The sequence below is a fragment of the Uranotaenia lowii genome, unplaced genomic scaffold, assembly GCF_029784155.1.
Source record: "Uranotaenia lowii strain MFRU-FL unplaced genomic scaffold, ASM2978415v1 HiC_scaffold_1085, whole genome shotgun sequence".
NCBI classification, from domain to species: Eukaryota; Metazoa; Arthropoda; class Insecta; order Diptera; family Culicidae; genus Uranotaenia; species Uranotaenia lowii.
The window spans coordinates 1-15,634 of NW_026597061.1; the positions used below are offsets into that span (position 1 = coordinate 1).

Here is a 15,634-nt window from a genome sequence, read left to right on the forward strand (position 1 = left end):
TGGACACGTGGAAAAGTCATGAGTGTTACGACAGGTAAAGATGGTCAAGTCCGGAGAGCACGAGTACAAACAGCCAAAGGTGTTCAAGATAGACCGGCCATCAAACTTGCCGTTCTAGACGTTAAGGCTAAGTGAGAGAGGCGTGTGAGTATGTTCCAGGGATATGCCGATGCAAAACGGGTGGGAGTATGTTACGCCCCTGAGTAGGCGTCGATAAAAAGGGTATTGACAACAGGCATTCCCGCGTCACAATACTCTGACATGTGGAAGCAGTAGTTGAAGATATTTGTCAGCTTTCGAGTAAATAACAACAAAGTCAGATTAGAATCAAAAACGTGTCTAGCTAGAAGCAGGTGATAGTGGTGGATCATAAAGAAATAGTTTCACAGGGCCTAACTTAAAGCGATAAGGATTCGCTGGTGAAATATTCAACGTATATACGCTAAGGCAAGTACGAAGAATTAGTTTAGATTAGAAAATAGTCCCCAACATTTATTTCCGACTTGTTAATTTGAGCACGGTCTAACCTAACCTCATTTATTATAGCTCGTATCGCTCGTTAGGATAAGATCAAAAATCCACACTATTAAGTTGCAACAGAATAAGCCTTGTAAGTATCCGCTGAAAGTAGTTAACTAAGAAATTGAACTAAAACCATCTATAACTTCAGCATACTCAGATTAGACCATCCGATCATAGACCTTGATTAACTGTCATGATCTAAACCTTAGCTGAAAATCTTATTATCTTGGGAAAGCACTAAAATGTAAGGTAACAATGAATTATTTCTTTAACATATGACTAATTGTTTCAATAAACTTTTAGCTTTGAACCTGGTTAAAAACAGACTATCAAAAAGTGTTTCGCTCCCCACAATAACAAAGTTTCCTCTAAAAATCTTCAAAATTCAAATTCAATCGTAAATTTACCTGTATTCCGTTTCTGGGTTCTCACCATCATATTAGTTTTCTTCAGGACAGTCGTTTCATTACACACCGATCCGCTTTGCTTCGGCCCAGACGCAATGGATCAACTCGAAATCGTGACCATTCTCGGCCAACACACGCCGATGAATCACCGCCTAATCCATGTAAAAATGTTGATAAAAGCCTTTAACTTAGTGGATTCATTAAATGGTTTACAGTAATCCCACCTGTGCATAACTGTACCTAATAGATGGATGCCTCGAAGGAGAAAACACTGACTGAAGTGAATTCCTGTAGGTTCAGAATTAGGTATCTTCTACCCGTTCATATCGATAATTCCGCAAGTAATCAGGGAGGCCAGCTTACACAGAACGGTGCACACTTTGGTATGCTCGGTTTCGGTGGTAGATCGAGATCCGAGCTACGGAGCCAGAGCCGTTGTCACCTCACCGGTAACGGCATACACATTTGAAGCCGTGAAATTATTTTCCTCCAATGATCGGCACTTATAATGGCGTCCCGTTGCTTATTTCCTTCCTCGTCGGTGGGCTTACAGGTTGTCCTTCCGAAGTCCTTTCATCGGTGCAGTTGATCAACTATTCCGTCCGGAATTGGTTCCCTTCATTTGTCAGCCATCGGGTGATTTGATACCCCAGCCGGGCCCGGTAGGCCGCGTTCCCTTCGAAACCATCCTTGGGTTTCCGATTCAACCAGCACCATTTCGACAGCTGCCGGATCGATGGATTTGGTGCACTTGCCCTCGGCTGCTGATATTTTTTGTTTGTTTATGCGTTTTTTGGTTTGTTTTGTTGTGAGTGACAGCAAAACGGCACACACGATGAAAGCGCTGTAGCGCAATCTGGCTGGAAAAAACTCTAGTCTGAACTGATAAATTGAGATTCAGCTTCCTCAAAATTGTTCACAATCCTCCGGAATATCTTTTTATAAGCTTTAATGTTAAATCGATAAATACAAGCGAAGATTCACATAAAACAAGATTTGAAATGTAGATTTACAATACATAATCAAGTAAATAGTGAACTGAGATTTACATAAAACAAACTTAAGAATAACATGAAAACTCCGGATTCCTTTCTAACCATGCTCTTACAAAGTTACATGGATTTTTTAAACTGTGAATATTTGTTTAAACAAGTGGGTGTTTGTTTGTTTTTGTTTTGTTTGTTTTTCAACACTGTGCTAAATCTGAAAATTGTTTTAAAACCCAAATTCAGTGAAATTGAAGATTTTTGTACGACACGTTATTTTCTGTAGCGATTTTATATAAACAGTATTATTTTCTTATCGATTTCTAAAATTTAGATTTCTGTATCTTTTAGCGAAATCAACTTATAGATAATGATTTTTTGTATAAATATTCTTTTCAAGATAATCATTTTGCTTCTAAAAGCCAGAAAATGGTTTTGTTTTTAAAGTTGTGATCTCAAATTAGTATTTCATTTTTATATGTGTTGGTCAACTTTTGTTGAATTTTATTTTAAATGCAAAAATTTACTCTGGTAATTTTTTACACGGGTACAAAATAGGTATCTACAAATTTTTTAAACAAAAAAAATCAAATCATGGTTTTAGACTACCAAAAAAGACGTTTATATAAAAAAAAACCATTTAAATTTGTTCTGTGGTGTAGATGACGCACAAAAATTTACATAAGCTGCGTTTATTAATTAAAGTAAATGAAAGTAAAATCAAATACAAATCCTAAAAATGCAAAATCTGTTGTGAATTGTGAAAAATATTATTTATTTACATTTTGATAACGTGAATAAGTCTTATATATTTTAATTTTCAAAGAAACCATTTTCGTCATGTTTATCTAATGTTGAAAACCACCCTGCACCACAGTAAGAGATGCACTAGCTACGACAAACATTGATCGAAATAAACCATGATCATTTCATTTTCATACTTCCCTAACTATTTTCTGTTCTTTTCACTAAGTGACGATCTAGACCTCCAAGCAAACAATTGTAAACATACAAAACGAGTTTGGCTTCTTAATGCCTCAAGGTATGAGCTGTTTCAAATAAGTTATGCCCAATTTTGCATTTGTTGTCGGTTGAAGATATGCGTCAAAAGTAATCTTTCCATAATGGAAAACACAACACCAAATTATGCTATTATTGTGGTATCAAAAGCTCAATTTTGGCTCAGTTTGCTATCATTTTAAATTTTAACTTCATATGTATTTTTTTCGAAATTAAATATATTTTTTTGGATACCTAAATGATGTCTGGTTTTGCTCTCAAAATAAATGCTACATCACATTTGGCTTGCAGTTGGCTGTTGACCCCTTATTTTGGTCTCACCTTGCTATCAATTAAATATTTTTTAAACCTCAGCTATGCCTTATTTTGCTATCGTGGAAATTTCAACAGCAAATGATGCTCTCATTTTGCTATTTACACCTCATTTTAGTATCAATATGCTATCGATTTTGGCATCAAAGTCTGCTCGGGTACACCGATATTCGAATCATTGCAACGTACCATGAAACCGGTAACGTGTGGTTTTGCTTTCCTTTGCCAAAGTTTTGACTATGAGTGATAGTTACACCGAGACTCATTAGAATATTTTTAAAATATTTAAACAACAATTTTGTTTCTAAAGAACAGAAGCTTATGCCAGCAAATTGATATTAGCAAAATTCTGAGGATTTTTCAAAAATTAATTATCGTAATTTTTTTCTCATTCCCACTGTGCTAGAGCTGGTGCTATCACCAAACACATGAGTGCAGTGAACGATTACACCCCAAAAGGACAGGTTGGTTGCCATTGCCATTGCATGGAGGGAAGTTGTTCGTTCATCCAACCAAACAATCCCTCCTGAAGGACTTCGCACATCCGGTGAAAAGCCAGAAACCCGTCATTTCGTCGTCGCGATTTGAATTGCAAAACGTTGCATTTTGGTGGTCGATTTCACTATTCATGCGTTCTGCGATTTCATTCATATACCTATACGCCTTGTGGCTTGTGGCTCAGTCATATCATACAATGTTTCACGTTTGGGTGGGAATATTCACCGGAATCATCGAAACATGAAATTATTCCTCGGTGAGGTAAATTCGTCATTTAGTAAATGATAATTTCGAAATCGTAATTCCATCAAATGTTAAGTGAGTTTCACAGTCTGTTTAAGGATAAATTAAAATAAATTAAAACTTCATTTATTATTATTTATAGATAATCCAAAAAATGAAAAAAAATATCAAAAAAATGACAAAAAAGACAAAAATGACAAAAATGACAAAAATGACAAAAATGACAAAAATGACAAAAATGACAAAAATGACAAAAATGACAAAAATGACAAAAATGACAAAAAAATGGCAAAAATGACAAAAATGACAAAAATGACAAAAATGACAAAAATGACAAAAATGACAAAAATGACAAAAATGACAAAAATGACAAAAATGACAAAAATGACAAAAATGACAAAAATGACAAAAATGACAAAAATGACAAAAATGACAAAAATGACAAAAATGACAAAAATGACAAAAATGACAAAAATGACAAAAATGACAAAAATGACAAAAATGACAAAAATGACAAAAATGACAAAAATGACAAAAATGACAAAAATGACAAAAATGACAAAAATGACAAAAATGACAAAAATGACAAAAATGACAAAAATGACAAAAATGACAAAAATGACAAAAATGACAAAAATGACAAAAATGACAAAAATGACAAAAATGACAAAAATGACAAAAATGACAAAAATGACAAAAATGACAAAAATGACAAAAATGACAAAAATGACAAAAATGACAAAAATGACAAAAATGACAAAAATGACAAAAATGACAAAAATGACAAAAATGACAAAAATGACAAAAATGACAAAAATGACAAAAATGACAAAAATGACAAAAATGACAAAAATGACAAAAATGACAAAAATGACAAAAATGACAAAAATGACAAAAATGACAAAAATGACAAAAATGACAAAAATGACAAAAATGACAAAAATGACAAAAATGACAAAAATGACAAAAATGACAAAAATGACAAAAATGACAAAAATGACAAAAATGACAAAAATGACAAAAATGACAAAAATGACAAAAATGACAAAAATGACAAAAATGACAAAAATGACAAAAATGACAAAAATGACAAAAATGACAAAAATGACAAAAATGACAAAAATGACAAAAATGACAAAAATGACAAAAATGACAAAAATGACAAAAATGACAAAAATGACAAAAATGACAAAAATGACAAAAATGACAAAAATGACAAAAATGACAAAAATGACAAAAATGACAAAAATGACAAAAATGACAAAAATGACAAAAATGACAAAAATGACAAAAATGACAAAAATGACAAAAATGACAAAAATGACAAAAATGACAAAAATGACAAAAATGACAAAAATGACAAAAATGACAAAAATGACAAAAATGACAAAAATGACAAAAATGACAAAAATGACAAAAATGACAAAAATGACAAAAATGACAAAAATGACAAAAATGACAAAAATGACAAAAATGACAAAAATGACAAAAATGACAAAAATGACAAAAATGACAAAAATGACAAAAATGACAAAAATGACAAAAATGACAAAAATGACAAAAATGACAAAAATGACAAAAATGACAAAAATGACAAAAATGACAAAAATGACAAAAATGACAAAAATGACAAAAATGACAAAAATGACAAAAATGACAAAAATGACAAAAATGACAAAAATGACAAAAATGACAAAAATGACAAAAATGACAAAAATGACAAAAATGACAAAAATGACAAAAATGACAAAAATGACAAAAATGACAAAAATGACAAAAATGACAAAAATGACAAAAATGACAAAAATGACAAAAATGACAAAAATGACAAAAATGACAAAAATGACAAAAATGACAAAAATGACAAAAATGACAAAAATGACAAAAATGACAAAAATGACAAAAATGACAAAAATGACAAAAATGACAAAAATGACAAAAATGACAAAAATGACAAAAATGACAAAAATGACAAAAATGACAAAAATGACAAAAATGACAAAAATGACAAAAATGACAAAAATGACAAAAATGACAAAAATGACAAAAATGACAAAAATGACAAAAATGACAAAAATGACAAAAATGACAAAAATGACAAAAATGACAAAAATGACAAAAATGACAAAAATGACAAAAATGACAAAAATGACAAAAATGACAAAAATGACAAAAATGACAAAAATGACAAAAATGACAAAAATGACAAAAATGACAAAAATGACAAAAATGACAAAAACGACAAAAATGACAAAAATGACAAAAATGACAAAAATGACAAAAATGACAAAAATGACAAAAATGACAAAAATGACAAAAATGACAAAAATGACAAAAATGACAAAAATGACAAAAATGACAAAAATGACAAAAATGACAAAAATGACAAAAATGACAAAAATGACAAAAATGACAAAAATGACAAAAATGACAAAAATGACAAAAATGACAAAAATGACAAAAATGACAAAAATGACAAAAATGACAAAAATGACAAAAATGACAAAAATGACAAAAATGACAAAAATGACAAAAATGACAAAAATGACAAAAATGACAAAAATGACAAAAATGACAAAAATGACAAAAATGACAAAAATGACAAAAATGACAAAAATGACAAATTTGACAAAAATGACAAATTTGACAAAAATGACAAAAATGACAAAAATGACAAAAATGACAAAAATGACAAAAATGACAAAAATGACAAAAATGACAAAAATGACAAAAATGACAAAAATGACAAAAATGACAAAAATGACAAAAATGACAAAAATGACAAAAATGACAAAAATGACAAAAATGACAAAAATGACAAAAATGACAAAAATGACAAAAATGACAAAAATGACAAAAATGACAAAAATGACAAAAATGACAAAAATGACAAAAATGACAAAAAGGACAAAAATGACAAAAAGGACAAAAATGACAAAAATGACAAAAATGACAAAAATGACAAAAATGACAAAAATGACAAAAATGACAAAAATGACAAAAATGACAAAAATGACAAAAATGACAAAAATGACAAAAATGACAAAAATGACAAAAATGACAAAAATGACAAAAATGACAAAAATGACAAAAATGACAAAAATGCAAAAATGACAAAAATGACAAAAATGACAAAAATGACAAAAATTTGACAAAAATGACAAAAATGACAAAAATGACAAAAATGACAAAAATGACAAAAATGACAAAAATGACAAAAATGACAAAAATGACAAAAATGACAAAAATGACAAAAATGACAAAAATGACAAAAATGACAAAAATGACAAAAATGACAAAAATGACAAAAATGACAAAAATGACAAAAATGACAAAAATGACAAAAATGACAAAAATGACAAAAATGACAAAAATGACAAAAATGACAAAAATGACAAAAATGACAAAAATGACAAAAATGACAAAAATGACAAAAATGACAAAAATGACAAAAATGACAAAAATGACAAAAATGACAAAAATGACAAAAATGACAAAAATGACAAAAATGACAAATTTGACAAAAATGACAAAAATGACAAAAATGACAAAAATGACAAAAATGACAAAAATGACAAAAATGACAAAAATGACAAAAATGACAAAAATGACAAAAATGACAAAAATGACAAAAATGACAAAAATGACAAAAATGACAAAAATGACAAAAATGACAAAAATGACAAAAATGACAAAAATGACAAAAAAGGGCGAAATTGACAAAAATGACAAAAAAGACAAAAATGACAAAAATGACTCAAAAGGACAAAAATAACAAAAAATGACAAAAATGCAAAAAATGACAAAAAGGACAAAAAGGACAAAAATAAAAAAAAAGACAAATATGACAAAAATGACAAATATGACAAAAATGGCAAAAATGACAAAAATAACAAAAAAGGACAAAAATGCAAAAAAGGACAAAAAGGACAAAAATGACAAAAATGACAAAAATGACAAAATGACAAAAATGACAAAAATGACAAAAATGACAAAAATGACAAAATGACAAAAATGACAAAAATGACAAAAATGACAAAAATGACAAAAATGACAAAAATGACAAAAATGACAAAAATGACAAAAATGACAAAAATGACAAAAATGACAAAAATGACAAAAATGACAAAAATGACAAAAATGACAAAAATGACAAAAATGACAAAAATTACAAAAATGACAAAAATGACAAAAATGACAAAATTGACAAAAATGACAAAAATGACAAAAATGACAAAAATGACAAAAATGACAAAAATGACAAAAATGACAAAAATGACAAAATGACAAAAATGACAAAAATGACAAAAATGACAAAAATGACAAAAATGACAAAAATGACAAAAATGACAAAAATGACAAAAATGACAAAAATGACAAAAATGACAAAAATGACAAAAATGACAAAAATGACAAAAATGACAAAAATGACAAAATGACAAAAATGACAAAAATGACAAAAATGACAAAAATGACAAAAATGACAAAAATGACAAAAATGACAAAAATGACAAAAATGACAAAAATGACAAAAATGACAAAAATGACAAAAATGACAAAAATGACAAAAATGACAAAAATGACAAAAATGACAAAAATGACAAAATGACAAAAATGACAAAAATGACAAAAATGACAAAAATGACAAAAATGACAAAAATGACAAAAATGACAAAAATGACAAAAATGACAAAAATGACAAAAATGACAAAAACGACAAAAATGACAAAAATGACAAAAATGACAAAAATGACAAAAATGACAAAAATGACAAAAATGACAAAAATGACAAAAATGACAAAAATGACAAAAATGACAAAATGACAAAAATGACAAAAATGACAAAAATGACAAAAATGACAAAAATGACAAAAATGACAAAAATGACAAAAATGACAAAAATGACAAAAATGACAAAAATGACAAAAATGACAAAAATGACAAAAATGACAAAAATGACAAAAATGACAAAAATGACACAAATGACAAAAATGATAAAAATGATAAAAATGATAAAAATAATAAAAATAATAAAAATGATAAAAATGATAAAAAATGACAAATATGACAAAAATGACCAAAATTACAAAAATGACAAAAATGACAAAAATGACAAAAATGACAAAAATGACAAAAATGACAAAAATGACAAAAATGACAAAAATGACAAAAATGACAAAAATGACAAAAATGACAAAAATGACAAAAATGACAAAAATGACAAAAATGACACAAATAACAAAAATGATAAAAATGATAAAAATGATAAAAATAATAAAAATGATAAAAATGATAAAATGACAAAAATGACAAAAATGACAAAAATGACAAAAATGACAAAAATGACCAAAATGACCAAAATGACCAAAATGACAAAAATGACAAAAAAAGACAAAAGACACAAAAATGACACAAAAATGACACAAAAATGACACAAAAATGACACAAAAATGACAAAAAAATTACACAAAAACGACACAAAAATGACACAAAAATGACACAAAAATGACACAAAAATGACACAAAAATGACTCGAAAATCACACAAAAATAATATAAAAATAACTCGAAAATCGCACAAAAATGACTCGAAAATGTCACAAAAATGACTCAAATATGACACAAAAATGACACAAAAATGAAACAAAAATAACACAAAAATTACACAAAAATGACACAAAAATAATAAAAAAATGACTTAATGATTCGAAAATGTCACAAAATAGAACAAAAATGACAATCGATGGACATAAAAATGACACAAAAATGACTCGAAAATGACTCGAAAATGTCACAAAAATGACACAAAAATGACACAATAATGACACAAAAATGACAAAAATGACAAAAATGACAAAAATGACAAAAATGACAAAAATGACAAAAATGACAAAAATGACAAAAATGACAAAAATGACAAAAATGACAAAAATGACAAAAATGACAAAAATGACAAAAATGACAAAAATGACAAAAATGACAAAATGACAAAAATGACAAAAATGACAAAATGACAAAAATGACAAAAATGACAAAAATGACAAAAATGACAAAAATGACAAAAATGACAAAAATGACAAAAATGACAAAAATGACAAAAATGACAAAAATAACAAAAATGACAAAAATGACAAAATGACAAAAATGACAAAAATGACAAAAATGACAAAAATGACAAAATGACAAAAATGACAAAAATGACAAAAATGACAAAAATGACAAAAATGACAAAAATGACAAAAATGACAAAAATGACAAAAATGACAAAAATGACAAAAATGACAAAAATGACAAAAATGACAAAAATGACAAAAATGACAAAATGACAAAAATGACAAAAATGACAAAAATGACAAAAATGACAAAAATGACAAAAATGACAAAAATGACAAAAATGACAAAAATGACAAAAATGACAAAAATGACAAAAATGACAAAAATGACAAAAATGACAAAAATGACAAAAATGACAAAAATGACAAAAATGACAAAAATGACAAAAATGACAAAAATGACAAAAATGACAAAAATGACAAAAATGACAAAATGACAAAAATGACAAAAATGACAAAAATGAAAAAAACGAACAAAAATGACAAAAACGACAAAATGACAAAATTACAAAAATGACAAAAATGACAAAAATGACAAAAATGACAAAAATGACAAAAATGACAAAAATGACAAAAATGACAAAAATGACAAAAATGACAAAAATGACAAAAATGACAAAAATGACAAAAATGACAAAAATGACAAAAATGACAAAAATGACAAAAATGACAAAAATGACAAAAATGACAAAAATGACAAAATGACAAAAATGACAAAAATGACAAAAATGACAAAATGACAAAAATGACAAAAATGACAAAAATGACAAAAATGACAAAAATGACAAAAATGACAAAAATGACAAAAATGACAAAAATGACAAAAATGACAAAAATGACAAAAATGACAAAAATGACAAAAATGACAAAAATGACAAAAATGACAAAATGACAAAAATGACAAAAATGACAAAATGACAAAAATGACAAAAATGACAAAAATGACAAAAATGACAAAAATGACAAAAAATGACAAAAATGACAAAAATGACAAAAATGACAAAAATGACAAAAATGACAAAAATGACAAAAATGACAAAAATGACAAAAATGACAAAAATGACAAAAATGACAAAAATGACAAAAATGACAAAAATGACAAAAATGACAAAAATGACAAAAATGACAAAAATGACAAAAATGACAAAAATGACAAAAATGACAAAAATGACAAAAATGACAAAAATGACAAAAATGACAAAAATGACAAAAATGACAAAAATGACAAAAATGACAAAAATGACAAAAATGACAAAAATGACAAAAATGACAAAAATGACAAAAATGACAAAAATGACAAAAATGACAAAAATGACAAAAATGAACAAAAATGACAAAAATGACAAAAATGACAAAAATGACAAAAATGACAAAAATGACAAAAATGACAAAAATGACAAAAATGACAAAAATGACAAAAATGACAAAAATGACAAAAATGACAAAAATGACAAAAATGACAAAAATGACAAAAATGACAAAAATGACAAAAATGACAAAAATGACAAAAATGACAAAAATGACAAAAATGACAAAAATGACAAAAATGACAAAATGACAAAAATGACAAAAATGACAAAAATGACAAAAATGACAAAAATGACAAAAATGACAAAAATGACAAAAATGACAAAAATGACAAAAATGACAAAAATGACAAAAATGACAAAAATGACAAAAATGACAAAAATGACAAAAATGACAAAAATGACAAAAATGACAAAAATGACAAAAATGACAAAAATGACAAAAATGACAAAAATGACAAAAATGACAAAAATGACAAAAATGACAAAAATGACAAAAATGACAAAAATGACAAAAATGACAAAAATGACAAAAATGACAAAAATGACAAAAATGACAAAAATGACAAAAATGACAAAAATGACAAAAATGACAAAAATGACAAAAATGACAAAAATGACAAAAATGACAAAAATGACAAAAATGACAAAAATGACAAAAATGACAAAAATGACAAAAATGACAAAAATGACAAAAATGACAAAAATGACAAAAATGACAAAAATGACAAAAATGACAAAAATGACAAAAATGACAAAAATGACAAAAATGACAAAAATAACAAAAATGACACAAAAATGACACAAAAATGACACAAAAATGACTCGAAAATGTCACGTAAAGAAACAAAAGTTGCACAAAAATGACACAAAACTGACACAAAAATGACTCGAAAATGACACAAAAATTACACAAAGTGGACACAAAAATTACACAAAAATGACACAAAAATGACACAAAAATGACACAAAAATGATACAAAAATGATACAAAAATGACACAAAAATGACACAAAAATGACACAAAAATGACACAAAAATGACACAAAAATGACACAAAAATAACACAAAAATGACACAAAAATGACACAAAAATTACACAAAAATTACACAAAAATGACACAAAAATGACACAAAAATGACACAAAAATGATACAAAAATGATACAAAAATGACACAAAAATGACACAAAAATGACACAAAAATGACACAAAAATGACACAAAAATGACACAAAAATGACACAAAAATGACACAAAAATGACACAAAAATTACACAAAAATTACAAAAAAAAATTACACAAAAATGACACAAAAATGACAAAAAAATGATACATTAATGATACAAAAATGATTCAAAAAAGATACAAAAATGACACAAAAATAACACGAAAATGACACAACAATGACAAAAAATAGCAAAAATGAGTGTTTGTTTGTAAAAAAAATTACTCATTATTTCGTTTTATAAGATTTCGATTAACTTCGGAAATGCGTTGATTTAGCTCGAAATTTTACGATTAAAGTATTTTCATTTTAATTTTTTTCAGTTCATTCCTAAGTTTTGAAGGAATCGATGTTATTGTGAGGATTTTTTCTTGAATCATTCATTATGATACCGTCTGTGCAGAAATCTTCCCGACAGGCTTGTTAAATTTAAATAATTTTGTAGGAAATTGTCTCCCAATATTCCAGATGATGTTGAATTTTATTTTTTTGTAATACCAAACAGCTTAAGAAACTGACTCTAAATCGACATCATCTCAAGACGGTTTGACCTATGCTGCCCGATTGTCATCCAATTTTCAGACGGTAGAAAACGATCCCCATCATCTGTTGGTGAAAATAAAACCGAAAGACCACCAAAATGGAACAACCCTTTCTGTAGATATTGTCCCTCGGAAAACTACCAACAACAAAATACGACTATCATCCAAAGTGGAAAACAAAACTGCAACAAAGCTCCAATTTTGAGCAGACAGTAATCCTCCAATTCTATTTTTATCCCGGCACCCATCTCCTCGGTCCGATGTTATCACTCGGAATTTTCCAATTTGGCAGAGGCCAAACCGTGTGTCCTTAAATAATTTATCCGTTGGAGCAGCTCGAGTTCATTCTATCTTCATTTATTTGGAATCCTTTTTCTCAACTTGTTTCTCATTTTGTTCCCGTTTCAGAGATTCACTCGGCTGGGCGGTGGTCCTTAATTTTTTAGTGTACGTTACCCTGCCGGTGCTGCTGAAGTATACCGGCATCCTGCTGGGCCTGGGCTCATTCGCAACCTACGTTAACGCCATCATCGGGCTGGCCAAGAAGGAGAACTTTTTCTGGGAACAGGTAGGAATATACGTATAAGGCATCCCTTTTGGACAACACAAGTTTCGCCAATAAGTTTCGGTTTTATTGTGTGTGATTCAATTAACTGGGAAGGATTTTTTTTATTTTTGTTTTTGGCTTAATGATAAGAAAACGAAAAGTTACAGTAACACGAAAGGGTCCAATATAGAAGGTTCATATGTTACGAACCAAATTGACATTTGCCAATATTGACAAAGAGGGAAGGTTTATTATTAGGCTGAATAGTTCTTTCTATCATATAGTAAAGATTCGATTATATAATCTTCTTTTTTTCTGAAAGTTGCTCTTCATCGCATGTATAGACTGTTCCGAAAATTATAAATATAGGCCTACTAAAAAATAAAAAAAAAAACATTAAAAAATCAAATACACAATGATTTTTTTGAACATTTCATTCTCAAACATACTGCAAAACAGTGTATTCTTTCAATTTAAAAATTTTTTTGCAGTAGTTTTTGTAGGGTAGGCAAGTTCTCTTACTTTTCTCTTAACACTACTCAATAGCTTCTGCATTGCTTTCTCCGACCATTTTAACCACTTTAGGCCAAACTATCTTGAATTTTTCAACACGGTCTGCTGGTTTTATGAATTTTTTTTTCTCAGATTTGCCTTCATCAATGCCTAAATAGTTTCGACTGGATCTTTTGACAGTTTTGTGGGTTTATGTCTTTCGGTAAACATGTGACCTTGTTCGATTTTTTCCCAGTCACTAATGTTTAAAAATGAAATTGAGATAATCGTGATTCAAAACAAGCTTCATGGTTCAAAATTGCATGGACAAATTCTTTTTAATTTTCAGTGCAGTTTTTTTTTTTGGTAAATGTATATAAAAAGGGTTCTATTGTTTTCTATGAACCTGTACAAAACTCACCAATGAGAATGACAATGACATACATATTGATTGAAACTCTCTCTCATCTTTGGTTTTTCCTATTTCTCTCCAATTGCCAGCAAATTGCCAACATCCTACTGCTGCTGGCGGCCACCGGAATCGGACTGCTGTACTACTTCCTGGCCGAGTTCAAACAACGAAGAGCGTTTCTGGAAGCGAAACAAGGCCTAGAGGTGAAGATGTTGATCGAGGAGCAGTCGGCAGAACAGGTGAGTCCGATGATTGCCTTCTTCGATGGAGTAAGTGATGTTGTACAAAAACAAACACAAATCAGTTTTCCAGAACGGTTTTTTTTCAAATTTTGGAAAAGAAAAAAATCAAAAAAATGTCAGTGAGTTTTGCAATCAAACCACATTCAATTTAACAAAATTGTGACTTCAAAGTATGAAGCTAGGTTTGACACCACACAACTTTCGATCGAATGTCATCATAAGCAATTGATGTGGAAGTGTGATATGGAAATTGGAATGAATTATTGATCGATTTCAGATGCAACTGAAACAATCGTCCTTATCATATGGGCTATATTTTATTGATATCTATTTCGTTTTGAACATTCAGGAATACCTATAACGATAACTATAAAATTGGAAGCTCCGGAAGCAGATAAGAGAGAAGCAGACTCGCCTAGAAAAGGCTAGAATCGGTACTGCTGCTCAAGACTGAAGTTTTAAAATTTCCTACTACATTGCAAAAAATTGGTTGTCTTCTCTGACTTCTGACTTGTTAAAAAGCTAATTATTTTTTCGACAGTATTTGTAGCAAAATATATGATGACATATTTTAGTAGGTGATGGAAAGAATAAGAGTAACATGAGGTATCAAAGAACGAAAGAATATATGCCGTAAATATCATGAATTTTTCGAAAAAAAAAAATACAACGGCTCACCGGCAGGACTTGAACCTGCAATCTCCACTTCAGTACAACGACGCGTTAGCCAATTTAACCACGGTGAATGTGATGAAACCGGCGAACA

General features: G+C 28.5%; 1 protein-coding gene across 1 annotated transcript; it reads left to right on the top strand.

Moving 5' to 3' along the window:
- Positions 1-18: 18 nt before the first annotated feature.
- LOC129759118 (adenylate cyclase type 3-like) lies at positions 19-14,895 on the top strand (the record flags this gene model as incomplete). The annotated part of the gene is made up of 3 exons (XM_055756534.1): positions 19-131; positions 13,584-13,743; positions 14,716-14,895. Coding segments are annotated over exons 1-3 (453 nt in total), but the record flags the coding sequence as incomplete, so codon positions are not given.
- Between the last annotated feature and the right edge of the window lie 739 nt (positions 14,896-15,634).